At 44.1% G+C, this 14,006-nt stretch overlaps 1 protein-coding gene across 1 annotated transcript in view; it reads left to right on the forward strand.

The window, feature by feature from the left end:
• Positions 1 to 14,006, forward strand: part of ATP8B4 (ATPase phospholipid transporting 8B4 (putative)) — a 138,334-nt gene that overhangs the window by 75,035 nt on the left and 49,293 nt on the right. The window contains exon 11 of the mRNA XM_075575622.1: positions 13,547 to 13,705. Within this exon, the coding sequence (XP_075431737.1) occupies positions 13,547 to 13,705 (159 nt within the window). The remainder of the gene's footprint in view (positions 1 to 13,546; positions 13,706 to 14,006) is intronic.

Consider the following 14,006-nt stretch of genomic DNA (forward strand, 5'->3'; position numbering starts at 1 on the left):
ACAGTAATATTTGCATTTGCTATATATATATATATATATAAATATATATATATAAAATAAAATATTTCTCTAAGGGGTTAATTCTTTATATGTCGAATACCCCTTAGACTTCAGTAGGAATTGTTTACCAAAATCGGAACATACCAGTCACTTTGACGTGTACAGAATAAGGCCCTAAGAATCTTTTAGAATAGGTTAGACACAGAATTCCAATGTGACTAAGGCATTTGTTTAGCTAGTAAGAGTGTGATCATTTCCTCTGACACACTGTTACTGTTAGATCAGTAATTGTTACTCTTTTGTTTATTTCAAAAACATGATAATTTGTTTTTCAGAAATAAGCCGTTGATTTCAAAGCACCACCCGCTGTGAACCCAGCACCTGGATGTTACTATTTGTTAGGTTCTCATTCTGTTGAAACACTCTTGCACATATTCGAGACTACACTTCATTTGAACCGATTTTTTTTTTCTTTTTGCAAACTACCTTCTGCAACTTCTTTATTTTAAAATCCAAATGTCATGTTGAAATTCTCCAGTTTTGCCAACAACTTGTTGGAATTAAACAGGGGGGGGGGGGGGAGAGAGTCTGCATGAACACTGTACCCTATGGTTTGAAATAGGTCTTTGTCGCCGATTACGTACCGGGGTTCGAAACTCGTGTGAACATTTCTCATCATCGGTATAAATGCTACTGGTGCTGACTGCTTTTTCAGCACGAGGGGGTTGGCAATGGGGAATCTGCCGATGATGGAGGGGGGTGGGAGGTGAAGATGACTGGGGAGGGAGGGGGTCGTAGGAGAAGATGACTTGGGAGGAGGGGGGGTCAGAGGAGAAGACGACTGAGGGGGGGGGTGGGAGGAGAAGACGACTGGAGGGGAGGCGAGTGGGAGGAGAAAACGACTGGGGAGCGGGGTGGGGAGAAGTCGACTGGGGAGGGGGTGGGGAGGAGAAGAGGACTCGGGGTGAGGGGGTCGTAGGAGAAGATTACTTGAGGGGAGGGTGGTCGTAAGAGAAGATGGGATGGGGGTGGGAGAAGACTGCAGGAGGGGGGTGGGAGGAGAAGAAGACTGGGGGAGGGGGGTGGGAGGAGACTGGGGGAGGGGGTGGGAGGAGAAGAAGACTGGGGGAGGGGGGTGGGAGGAGACTGCAGGAGGGGGGTGGGAGGAGAAGAAGACTGGGGAGGGGGGTGGGAGAAGACTGGGGGAGGGGGTGGGAGGAGAAGAAGACTGGGGGAGGGGGGTGGGAGGAGAAGACGACGGGGGGGGGGGGTTGGGAATGAGGAGATCATGGCTGGTAGGGGAGATTAGGAGTGGGGCAGTTGAAGAAGATGGTTTGGGAGGAGAGGATGAGTGAGCGAGGAGGGGGATGCTACCAGCATTTTCCCTGGCAGTAGAAGGGATTCGGCAACTCGGCCAATCCCGGAAGTCACGACTTACTTCTCTGTCGGGCCCAACTTCCGGCCTCAGCCCGGGGCATGCTCCCGTCAGTTCTCCCGACGCCCCCAGCCCCTGACGGCGGCCTTGATCTTTCATGCATTTCCCACATTCAAGAAGGCCCCCAGCAGGTCTCTCACACTGCATCAAATACCCATCAGATGCGATGTAGCTTGGCCCAATCCATTCTGGATTCCAAATGCTTCATTTTTCCTGTTTAGATAAGTATGCAAATCCAAACATTGCGATTGCTGTCCATGAAGTGAAAGTTTAGCTTCTTGAATCAATCACACACCCCCTGCCGCCCTCCTTTTTTTTTTAAATCAGAATTGTCTGACATAATCTGGGATGGCTTTCAGGAAAATGTGATGTCCTGTTCCTTGTAATTTGAAAGGGGATTTCTTGCGACTGTTTAGATTTAAGATGAAATATATTGCTATGCTAGTGTACTGAAGACTGAAGGAGGAGGGGGGAGGGGGGAGGGGGTTTCAGACGGCTCTTGTTATTTTAGAATGGAACATTTAGAATGTTAGAACAGTTAGAATGTAACACTGTTTCAGGCCTACCCAGCATAAAGCTTTTTTTCGACAGCTGTCATGTTGATATAATATGTTCCAAAGACGGGAAAATCAGCACATTAATCAGCAATCACATATCTATAACAAAGATTAGGCTTCTTTTTTTATTTATTATTTATGCTGCTGGAGCTAATAAAAGAACAGGGGATTATTGAAAGTAAATAATTTACAGAGTTGTAAAACTGTAAAATAAATGTCACTAATTCATTGTTACACCAAAACATGTATTTATTTTCAACTTCCTATTATAGTCATCTGAAACTGACTGAGTTTTCCAAATAAGGCCTCGTTAAACACCAAAGAACGAAATAACCGTGGCATTTTCAATGTGACTTTGACTAAAATATGTTTAATTCCGTCTTCCCATATTCATGCATTATATAAGTACTGTAATGATGGTATGGAGAGAGAGAGAGAAGAGAGAGAGAGAAGAGAGAGAGAGAGAGAGAGAGAGAGAGAATTAAAATATCACTTGTGAGCACATTCACTTTTCTTCTAATGGGACACAAAGCACTTCACAATTACAATCTAGTGCCTGGTAAGCAGTGCTGTAAATAGAATTGTTACAGACACCGTCCCTGCCCAGATGAGCTTCCAATCCATGTTTTTGGTGCCTGAGGCACAGGGAGATGAAGTGACTTGCCCAAGATCACAAGGAGCCGACACCGGGAATTGAACCAGGCTCCCCTGCTTCACACTCTGTGTCGTTATCAGAATCAGCGTCTTTACTCACTGAGCTGCTCCTTCAGCCCTATCTATGTGATAGATTATACAAAGGACCATTATTGGAAATCCCAGCAAGCTCTAACCCCAGAACCCACCACATCATATATATATATATTTGTATCCAAAGGCGTGCTACCGATCGTGGCCAAATGTATACAACAAAAGACAAAGATACCCAGTGCTACATCCAATGTGGCAAAATACGTAGTTAAATACTTCAATGTTAGTATTCTCATGAGTAAGGTTAATTCAGTTAAAGCGTTATAAGCCTGCAGCCACTTCACTGCATGACCAGTATGCAGCCACGTCACGGCATGACCAGTATGCAGCCACGTCACGGCATGACCAGTATGCAGCCACGTCACTGCATGACCAGTACGCAGGTCCTAACACTACCTGTGTAAATTCCCATTTACCTCTGCTGGAGGGAGAATATCCTCAGTGGGCCTGTCCTGCACAGGTACATGAAAGAGCCAGCTACTTAAAAAATGGGGTGGGGTGAGCTTAAACCCTGGGAGAAGGGGCCACTGACCTCCAAACAACTGAAACCAGTTGAAAATTAAAATGAATTCACAAACCAAAGAGGGCCCATAGTTTGTAGACCAGTGCAGCTGCTCCTGCTCGGTCGTACAGCAGGTCCCTCAACTCTCAGCTGCTGTGCGCCTGGGTTGCATTTGGTGCTGACTCTGAGCTTGTTGCATTGCAGTGCGGAGTGGTTCCCAGAGTTCTCTTTCTTGCCAGGACACCCCTCTGACGGCCGACGGCAACCCCCGGGAAGTGACGCAGGAGTAAAAGAGACAATCCAAGCATGCAATATTTTTTGGCCCATTTTTTATTTTATTTGTAACAGGATGGAAGCAGGGGGGTCTTCGGAATTTAACGCCATTCTTTTCAGCTCCCGGGGACCCCTTACTTCGAGATACAGATTTCCGTAGTGGGTGCCGGTTGCCGCTCCGCACGGATAGCAGGGTTCACGTAATGGCGGAGCTTCAAAACTCCCACACCCTGCGGGGCAATAGGAAGCCGTGACATCATAAGGTTCAACTTCCTATTTACCCGCGTGACGTGGGACCCACCTTTTGCTTGAAATCCATGTTTACATGGAACCCTTGTAAGCTAGTGCTTGCTATTAACACAGCTTTTAAGCCGAGCATGGGAATCAGATGCAAAGACAGAGAAACCATTCACAGACATGAGACCCATTAAGGTTGAAACATCAGTGTGAAGTTGGTTGTACTGCTGGCTTTGCAATTTTCAAGGCAGTAGGATTTACCATACACATTTTAAGTTATGGTGGGTGAAAAGGGCAACAAGAAACCTCCACCGTATAGCATATAGCAAATAAAAAGGTCACTTGTGAGCACATTCACATGTCTTAGACAGGTCTGCGCCTCTGCTTTTCACCATTATCTCCTAGCATACAGTGCTTCCACTGCAGCAAGGGATTCTGGGAAATGACATGCAAATGGACACACAATGTGTCCCCTTTTGCCGGAAATCCATTTTTACATGGAACCCTTATAAGCAAATGCTTCGCTGGTCACACAGCTTTTAAGCACAGCATCGGATATATATATATATATATATATATATATATATATATATATATATATATATATATTGTAAATGGAAAAAATTACACTATCTCAAAAACATGATAACAAACAATATCAATCACCGAGACAACAGAAGGACAAAAGTAAACATAGTAATGTTGTCTGATTTTAAAATTGCACTGAGGAATTCCACATGTGCGCACTAGTTCTTTCATCAGCAGAAAATTGTTCATTTTGATGGGCATGTATTCAAATCATAATGTTTGCTAATTTGGATTTGATTAGCTCAAGAGTTTTATTTAAATTTGGAGCCAAATTATAGCAACTTCAGATGAACAGGAGCGAGAAACTAGCCGAAGTGAGGGCAGAGTTTATTGTTTCTGGAGGTTGCCCGTGACAGTGGTGATTGCACGTGTGTCATTGCATCATTGTAGCAAGTCCGAATCATAATCCAGTGTGTTGTGACTCATTGAAATGACTGTATCTGCGAATGCCACAAAACTATTTACAGAATGTAACCAACGAAACGGTTGTAATTCAGATTTCAAGGCCCCCAGTAAAGTAAAACCAGTCCATTAAAGTACTTATTGGAGCAGTAATTTACACCGATTACACTTTATGATGTGATAGGCATTGAGTAGGCTGATCTTTTCCCCTTGTGCAATAATATAGGATTGGTAAAATAAAGGAATTATTGTTGCCAGATTACGTTTGCTCGATACATTTGCAACGTGAATAGTGGGGAACGGGATATAAGAAGAACATTTAGGATTTTTCTCCTTCCTCCTCTACTCCTGCGTTGGTGTCAGCGGCCCGAGGCTGAGTTCCCTTAACGTGTTGGACTGTGGGAGATGTAGTACTGAAGGACGCGGCTCCGTGCGTAAAGGCGCTGACAGTTAGCAATGACACTGAGTTTGAATCAGGGGACCCCGGTGTCAGCTCCTTGTGACCTTGGGCAAGTCACTTTATCTCCCTGTGCCTCAGGCACCAAAAACATAGATTGTAAGCTCTACGGGGCAGGGACTGTGTCTGTAAGGCCGCGCTCACGGTGGCGGCAGCGCGCACTTCCGGGACTTTTACCTGATTTCCTATTGTAGTTCCTCAAGTGCCCGCTGCCCCTAGCGGCGCTGTAGCGCGTTGACGTTGCTACATTTTGGCTACATTTGTGATTTTGGGCTGCAGTCGCGTGACGTCAGCGTCACGTGAGCTGGTTCAGCCAATGAGAGCGAACCAGCTGCGTGACGCATCTGTGACATGTTCGCCACGCCCCCGAGCGCCTCCCCAATCTCCTGTAGACTGCTGCACACATCGTTATGTCTGCAGGAGTGCACGCGGCGCCTGCGCTGCCACCATGAGCGCGGCATAACATTCTTACGTGCTGTGTACTGCGCGCTATACTGTAATTGTGAAGCGCTTTAAATCCCATTGGGAGAAAAGCATTATATGAAATCAAATTATTATTATTATTATTATAAGCTACCCGCTATGGTGCAAAAAACATTATTGAAGTCTCAACAACTGTTTTATCTCTAGAAATTCATCTTAAACCACGGTGGTCCAATCTCAGTCTTCAATGGCCACCAACAGGCCACATTTTCAGGGCAATACACACCTAAGCAAGTTATCTGACAAGTGATATCTAGACTAATTGGTTAATTAATTAGGGCAATCTTGAAATGATGGCATGTGTGTGGCCCTTAAGGACTGTTCTTGGAGCTCTGTGAATTAGCCATTAACAAAGTAATGCTTACTTAACCTATTAGCTCAAGCGGCCGCTGCATGAATGCACCAAGCTGGTTTAGTGTAGTGCCCACTAATTGGATGGACTGAGCAGGACATAGCATCCACTCCTGGAATAAGGAAAGGGGTTATGTGAGTGGGAAAGAGCCTGCCCCGTGTTGAGGATTTCTCCATGGCCCCAAGAACAATGTTATTAGGGCAGGTCCATACCGCCTTCGCCCGTGCGGAGGCGTGCGCGTCTGTGACATCACCGAAGCGGGTGCGTTTTTCGGACATGCTAGATGCGTCGTCAAGGGGCGTGTCAGTGACATCACGGAGCTGGTTCGGCCTCATTGGGTGAACCGCTCACATGACCTGCCCGTCGCGCCGAGAAATCTGTTTAAACTGATCCCCCTCCTCCTGGCGCGCGGTCTTGTGGGCGCGATCTATGCGTTAAGACAATGTGATCGCGTCACGCGCGGACACCTACGCGGTCTGCGGCAGCATGAAGTTAGCTTAGGCTTGACAGGCTTTGTGTTGCTTGCTGTTGCACTTTGTGTGTTATTGTTTACTGGAAGTGTGTATGGAATTAGTAGGACTTTTATTGTCTACCAAACATTTGAAAGTCAAACTGACATTGTGTCCAAACAAGACACTAAAACTTAGAACATCTTTAGTACCATATAAACTTCGGAGCTGCGGTGCTGATAAGGGCCAAATAAAGCTCCTAGTGTATATTAATATGATCTTTTATTTCAGTTGCCTAAATACTTTAGTGCAGTGCTGAAGCGTCAGGGTGTTAATAATAAGCATGTGATGGATATATGTCAAAAAGAGAGATATAATAAGCTTTTTGCTTGCACCTGTGTCAGACGTGGACACCGGTAATATTCTTCTGTTTCTGTTATAAGGGTTTATACCGCATGGATTAGTTATTAGTATGTCACATAACTCTGATTTCCTTGTGTTTATTCCATTTACTCAGCATCAACTGCGATCCTCATAACCTTCTTTGCGCGCGCACACACACACACACACACACACACACACACACACACACACACACACACACACACACACACACACACACACACACACACACACACACACACACACACACACACCACACACAGTACATAGCCCAGCTGTGATCCGAAAGGGTTACAGCGATGTATGCCATGGCTACACATTGCAAGCATGTTTCCCTAATTCCATGTAATCACTATTTAAATGAGTCTTTTGCAGAGTAAGATTAAACCTTCCAGGAAAAGTATTTGACATATATATATATATGTTTAAGAAAATAAATGCATTGCGTGCCTGACAGTTTGGCCGTTTCGGCGGAAGCCTGTCACATTCCTGCAGAATTGCAAATGCATCATCATTGTTTGTGTGTACTTGGAAAATATTAAATCCCAAAGATTAAATAAAGTAAATACAGAAAAGGTCAAAAGAAATTAGTAAAAACAGCATTAAAAAAAAAAAAAAAAAAACAGAAAAAATGAAGAGATGTTGGTTTGCTGGAACTGGACTTGGTCTGTTGCAGCTCGTACTGGTAACGGGCCATGTTTGCTACGCAGTGCTATTCCACCCAAGGCCCCTTCAAGGTGCCGGCCAAGTGAATGGGCTGTAAGGTGGTCTTGTGGCGCAGGAAGGGCTCATATGCCATAGCACCATTTAGTAGATTGAGCCCCACGTGTATTAGGATTTACTGTGTATTTGTGCTACCACAGATTTTGGGGCTAATGTCTGTGCCACCATGCATTTGCTTTGCTGTTTATCTTACATGACTGTGATCTTCTTTCGACAAGATGTAGATGTTGACAGTGGGATATACCCTATTTCCTCAATTCTAAGACGCACCTTTGTTTCGATTTTTACATGTCTGAAATCGGGGTGCGTCTTAGAATCGATGTATTGCAGATGATTGAAGATGGACAGTGGGGGTGGCGGTGGCGGCGGCCGGACAGGTCCCAAGTCTGCAGGTGAAAGATAAGAAGACAGCGGGCATGCAGTGGCGGAGGCGACTAATAGATCATAATAGCAGGAGCAGAGCGGCATAGGGGAACAGCTTGGGAGGTGCACAACTTTAACACTGGAAGTTGACCAGTGTCTGACTTCCGGTTACAGTGCGCTCATCCCCAGCCGTTCCCCTAAGAAGCTCTGCTCCGCTCTCCTGCTATTATGATCTCCTGCCGCCGCCACACGCCCGCTGTCTTCTTATCTTCATTTACCTGCAGACGTTGGACCTGTCCTGCTGACGCACACCCACCCGCTGTCCATCTTCAACCATCTGTAGACGTGGGACCTCCCCTGCCGCCTCCCGCTTCGTCCTCTGCTGACATGGGACCTCTCCTGAAACATGGTAAGTGAAAAAGTAATTTTCCTTGAGTGTAAGGTCCAAATCGATGGTGCGTCTTACAATCGAAGGCGTCTTACAATCGAGGAAATACGGTAAGAATAATTTGTTTCTGTTTAGTCATGCTTTTAAACCATAGGTTGTAGCCTACGCGATGTTTCACATTTTGGGGGCAGACACATGACGCCCTGGGCACCAGTATTTCCTACCATCTACTTGAATGGCAGTTAATGCCGAATTGGGTGTGATACCCCATATTGGAGCGTATTGAATCTGTCCCTATATATAGCAAAACAATGTTGCCGCCTTTTTGTGTATCAAACATTTTGCCCTATCTGCCCCAGCTTGCCCCTTGGGGAGAGTCAGTAGGAGGAGTTGGGGAGAGTTACATGGTGCACTGATTATAATGAGATGTATCACATTCTGCGTCTCTGCCCCAGCTTGCACCTTGGGTGGGCGTTGGGGGGGGTGGGAGAGTTACATGGTGCACAGATTATAATGAGATTTATGAGTTAAGTAGAAATAGCTGTGTTAGTCCAGTTGGATAGTGCAGAATAAATGAGTACTGCATTGTTAGGTGATACCTTTTTTATTTGGACTAACAATTGATATTGTAAGCTTGTTTTATAATATCAATTGTTAGTCCAAATAAAAAAGGTATCACCTAATTCTGCAGTACTCCTTTACTCCGCAATAATGAGGTGTATGACATTCTCTGTGCGTCATTCTTTTTCCCTTTCATTTGCCCCCTAAAATGCTTCATAACTGAAATGGCATGAATCTACAATTCTGCATCAGACATAAGAAACTGTTCGTACATGTGATGCAAATCTGCCCCCAAAAATGGAGCAACGTGTCAAAATACATTTTTCTCTACGTTGATGCATAGAGCCCTGAATGTTTACTTTGCTGTTCTTGATAAAAACTAGAACTACATGGGTATAACTAAACCCTTCTGCTATCATTATGATCTGTGTTTTGTTTGCCAGTGTTAAGAAAAGTGGTTTTGATATTTGCATCAGTTGCATTAAAAAAACAGAAGAGAAAAAAAAAGACATGACCTTTATTAATAAGATGTACTGTATAGAGGTGTTGTATAGAATACTAGGAAGCAGACTCGGGCTGAGACTCTGGGCATGCAAGATTTGGGCGGCACCAACTTTCTATACGTAGACTTTAACCTGGTGTGTTTGGTCCTGTATGTTAGAGATTGGCTGTTCAATCTCTCAATCTATACTATTATAACCTTAAGTTCTAGTCTCCCCTATATTGCTGTTTATTTACCACATACCTCTTTGGTCATACTACCTGAAAGTATTAAAGGAGTAATCCAAGTTTTTTTTTAAACAGGGTTGAAGCAGGGGGGCTTTGGAGCTGAACCTCGTTAATTTAAGCTCCAGAGACCCCCTGCTTCCAGAGATACTTACCTCCATAGGGGGTGCCAGTATCCCTCTGCTTTTTAAACCTGCCGCGTCACACGGGCCAATAGGAAGCCCGCACTGAATGATGTCACAGCTTCCTATTGGTTTGCAGGGCGTGGGAGCTTTGAACAGCGGCCATTATGTGAACCCTGCTAGCCGAGCAGAGCGGCTACCGGCACTCCCTTTGGAGGTAAGTATTTCTGGAAGCAGGGGGTTCCCAGAGCTGAAATTAACAGTGTTCAGCTCCGGAAACCCCCTGCTTCAAAGCAATGTAGAAAATACAAAATAAAAAAAAATAACCAGCTTCAATTGCCGCTTTAAGGATGACATTCTATTCTTTTATTATTCATTAAGAGCTTGGAAGCTTGATCTATCTGGTAAAGTCTCTTATCCTAATCCCATCCTAATATTACAACATACAGCTCAACCCCCTTATAACGCTGTGCTTGGAGTCCAAATAATCGCATCGCGCTATAAGCGGATCGCGTTAGAAATAATGTACAAGTGTATGCATTGTACAATAAAGTATTTAAGACACCAATAATCGTGTTGTTAAGTATTCATAAATACAAAAATTGGGAGCCACGCTTGCATCGCGTTATAAGCGGATTCGCGTTGTAGCGGATCGCGTTATATCGGGGTTGAGCTGTATTTGCCATTCATCAGCAACCCTGAGTGGGTGAAAGCACGGTCTAGGACATTTGACTCTGCCACCGGGAATCTTCTGCCGCGACCACTTCGCCACTGGCAACTACGTTAAGTAAAGACCCTAAACTAAAACCCCTAAACCTAAAACATGCTACCCTAAGCCCTTACCCTAAAAAAACCCTACCCTAAGCCCTTACCCTAAAAACCCTCTACCCTAAGCCCTTACCCTAAAAAACCCTACCCTAAGCCCTTACCCTAAAAAAACCCTACCCTAAGCCCTTACCCTAAAAAAACCCTACCCTAAGCCCTTACCATAAAACCCCTACTCTAATTCCTTACCCAAAACTTCATACCCTAAACCCTTACCCTAAAAACCCCGTAAATTAACCCCTACCCTAACCAATAATAAAACTTACCTTAGAAGCGGAGGTTCCCGAAACATTTCAGCGGCGGCAGAGGCTCCGTCTGCTGCAGCCGTGTCCAAATATCCCATTCAGGTCAAAGCAGGTCGGTCCTCTGTATGCATTCATAGACAAGCTCAATGTCAATATCCCAGCTTCTGATATTCTTAGGGAGAAGTTTTCCCTTTCCAACAGAACCTTTTTTTGTTTTTAATGCATCTTCAATGCACATATTATACTGTATATCCTCAATTAACTCCGCAGATCTTTTTGTGGGGAATACATTAGACGTGGTTTCGAGACATCATGGTGAAGGGCTATAATCACATTTCGGCTGATCTCCGTGAAATTTTCAAAGAGCTTTCATTTCACTGTGCATTTTCAGTAAAACCAACCCAGATTCACCTGACTGCAGGCACGGGGAGGCAGCTTTTATGCACTGTTCATGGCAGTGCAGGAAAGTTCAGTGGTTGTTTGAACTGGGGCGCTCCCTGGAATGTGTGGCTAAAAAATGCTACAACGCCTTTGATATATTAAAATATGTAGAAAAATAAAAAATTGTGTTTTGTGGTGTAAAAGAGTATACAAATATATACTGGCCCTTTTGATGATTTTTGGTTGCTGCTTGACCTTGAAGAAGGGAACCCCGTGTCCTTCTTAACGTGGCAATGGGAGTGTGAAGACGGTCAGCGCAAAACTCATGGACCTCACGATGTTGATGGAACAGGATGAAGTTGAATAAAAATGGAATAAAACACAGTATTAGTGTCACATATGTGGGGGGTGGGGGGGATGGAGGAAGGGGTGATAGTGGAATTCCACTAAATAAACAATCAATGAAACATAAACATATAGTTTCAGTGACTCACACGGGCTTGTGTGAGACTTCGCCCTCAACGCAGACTATAGTGGGTAAATGCAGACTCCTATGGTGGAGTCCCAATAAACATAAAACTCACACGGCCTAATGTGAGTTCTTGCCCTCAGAGGGTGATGTCAGCCTGTATAGGTGGTGTGGAGTCGTCTCAGCAAAATATCCCCCAATAGATATAGTGTGTGAGTGTCTCCTCTCCCCGTTGCCCAAAAGACCAAGAAAATGCCATAGGAGTCTGCATTTACCCACTACAGTCTGCGTTGAGGGCGAAGTCTCACACAAGCCCGTGTGAGTCACTGAAACTATATGTTTAAGTTTCATTGATTGTTTATTTAGTGGAATTCCACTATCACCCCTTCCTCCAGCCCCCCCCTACCCCCCCCCCATCCCCCACATATGTGACACTAATACTGTGTTTTATTCCATTTTTATTCAACTTCATCCTGTTCCATCAACATCGTGAGGTCCATGAGTTTTGCGCTGACCGTCTTCACACTCCCAGTGCAGGAAAGTTAAAATGTCCTGGGGTAAAATATTAGTGTATATATAAATTGACTTTTGGTTATCTTGGGGGAAAAGCCATCACATACCGATACTGTTAGGAGAAACCTCTCTATGGGCAAATATATCCCCAAATGATAGGAAAATGGCGGACATGATTTTGTTGGCGACAAACTGGTTTGAAACCCAAATCACAGACGATAGCACATGTTAAAGAAATCTGGATTTGTTTGACGAATAGGGAGCGAGCGGATTATTGTTTGGACAGAGTACAATGGGGAGGTGCATTTTTAAGGAAATGGAAACCATTCATTTTGAAAATGACCCAATGAGAAAAAGAGATTTAGTTTTGAAACCTTTTGAGACATACAAAAGAATATTTAGATATGATTGGTAGCTGGTTTGTTTTTTTCCTTTATTAAATGGCGGCTAGACCCAATAGGTGGGTGACATGAGAAGACACTTTGATATGAGACAATAGGGCGTTTTTAGGTGTGTAAGTTGTGTACATGACGCACAACTTTCGCTTAGACAACCACAATGTTTTGCTTTATGTATTTTTCTGCAAAATAAGTTAAGCCAGATGCTACCACTGAATTGATTCTATTGTTAATGTATGACGGGCCACCTTGGATTTATTTATACCAGTTGCATTTACTAAACAATAAACTTTGCTGTTCAAATTTTAGGAAGCTAAACACGATTATTAAAATAAAAGGAACATTGGGTATTCTCGTGTTTTAGTCATTAATGCTCCTTACCAATCCAAGCGCGCACATTTTTTGGTGAATTTGTTTTATTTTTAACACAGAATTGAAGCAGGGGGTTCCAGATCTGAAACCCCTTTAATTTCAGCTCTGGGGACCCCCTGCTTCCAGAGATAGTTGCCTCCGTAGGGGCCGCTGGTAGCCGCTTTGCTCGGGTTGCAGGTTTCGTGTAAGGGCGGAGAGTTTCAAGGCTCCCGCGCCCCGCCGGCCAATAGGAAGCTGTGACGTCATCAGGTTCGGCTTCCTTAAAGCGGGGAGCTTTAAACTTTGCAGAGATACCGGCACTCCCATTGGAGGTCTGTATCTCGGGAAGCAAGGGGTCCCCGGAGCTGAAATGAATGGGGTTTAGCTACCGAGACCTCCTCCTTCAATCCCATGTTACAAAAAAGAAGAGAGAAAAAACCGTCTGGGATTGCTCCTTTAAAGAGTTGTTATTCGGTGGCACAAAGTCTGTAACAGACGGCGTCTCATACCAACAAACCTCTTTGTGGTGCTCTTTTTGTGATAAGCATTTTTTCGGTGCGTAAACAAGCGAATCAGGAGTTTTATTTTGTTTTGCAGGGGAGGTGGCATGTGAGCCTCCAAACAACAAACTAGACAAGTTTACCGGAACGCTCATCTGGAAAGACAGCAAGTATTCTCTCAACAATGGCAAGCTGCTCCTGAGAGGGTGTGTTTTGAGAAACACTGAATGGTGTTTTGGAATGGTGATTTTTGCAGGTAACCAATGCATGCCTCTAGTAATTAAAGGACAAAACCATACATTATATATATATATATATATATATATATATATATATATATACACACACACACACACACACACACACACACACACACACACACACACACACACACACGTGTGTGTGAAAAAGAAAGTACACCCTCTTTGAATTCTATGGTTTTACATATCAGGACATAATAACAATCATCTGTTCCTTAGCAGGTCTTAAAATTAGGTAAATACAACCTCAGATGAACAACAACACATGACATATTACACCGTGTCATGATTTATTTA

This window comes from Ascaphus truei, chromosome 18 (assembly GCF_040206685.1).
Source record: "Ascaphus truei isolate aAscTru1 chromosome 18, aAscTru1.hap1, whole genome shotgun sequence".
Classification (NCBI taxonomy): Eukaryota; Metazoa; Chordata; class Amphibia; order Anura; family Ascaphidae; genus Ascaphus; species Ascaphus truei.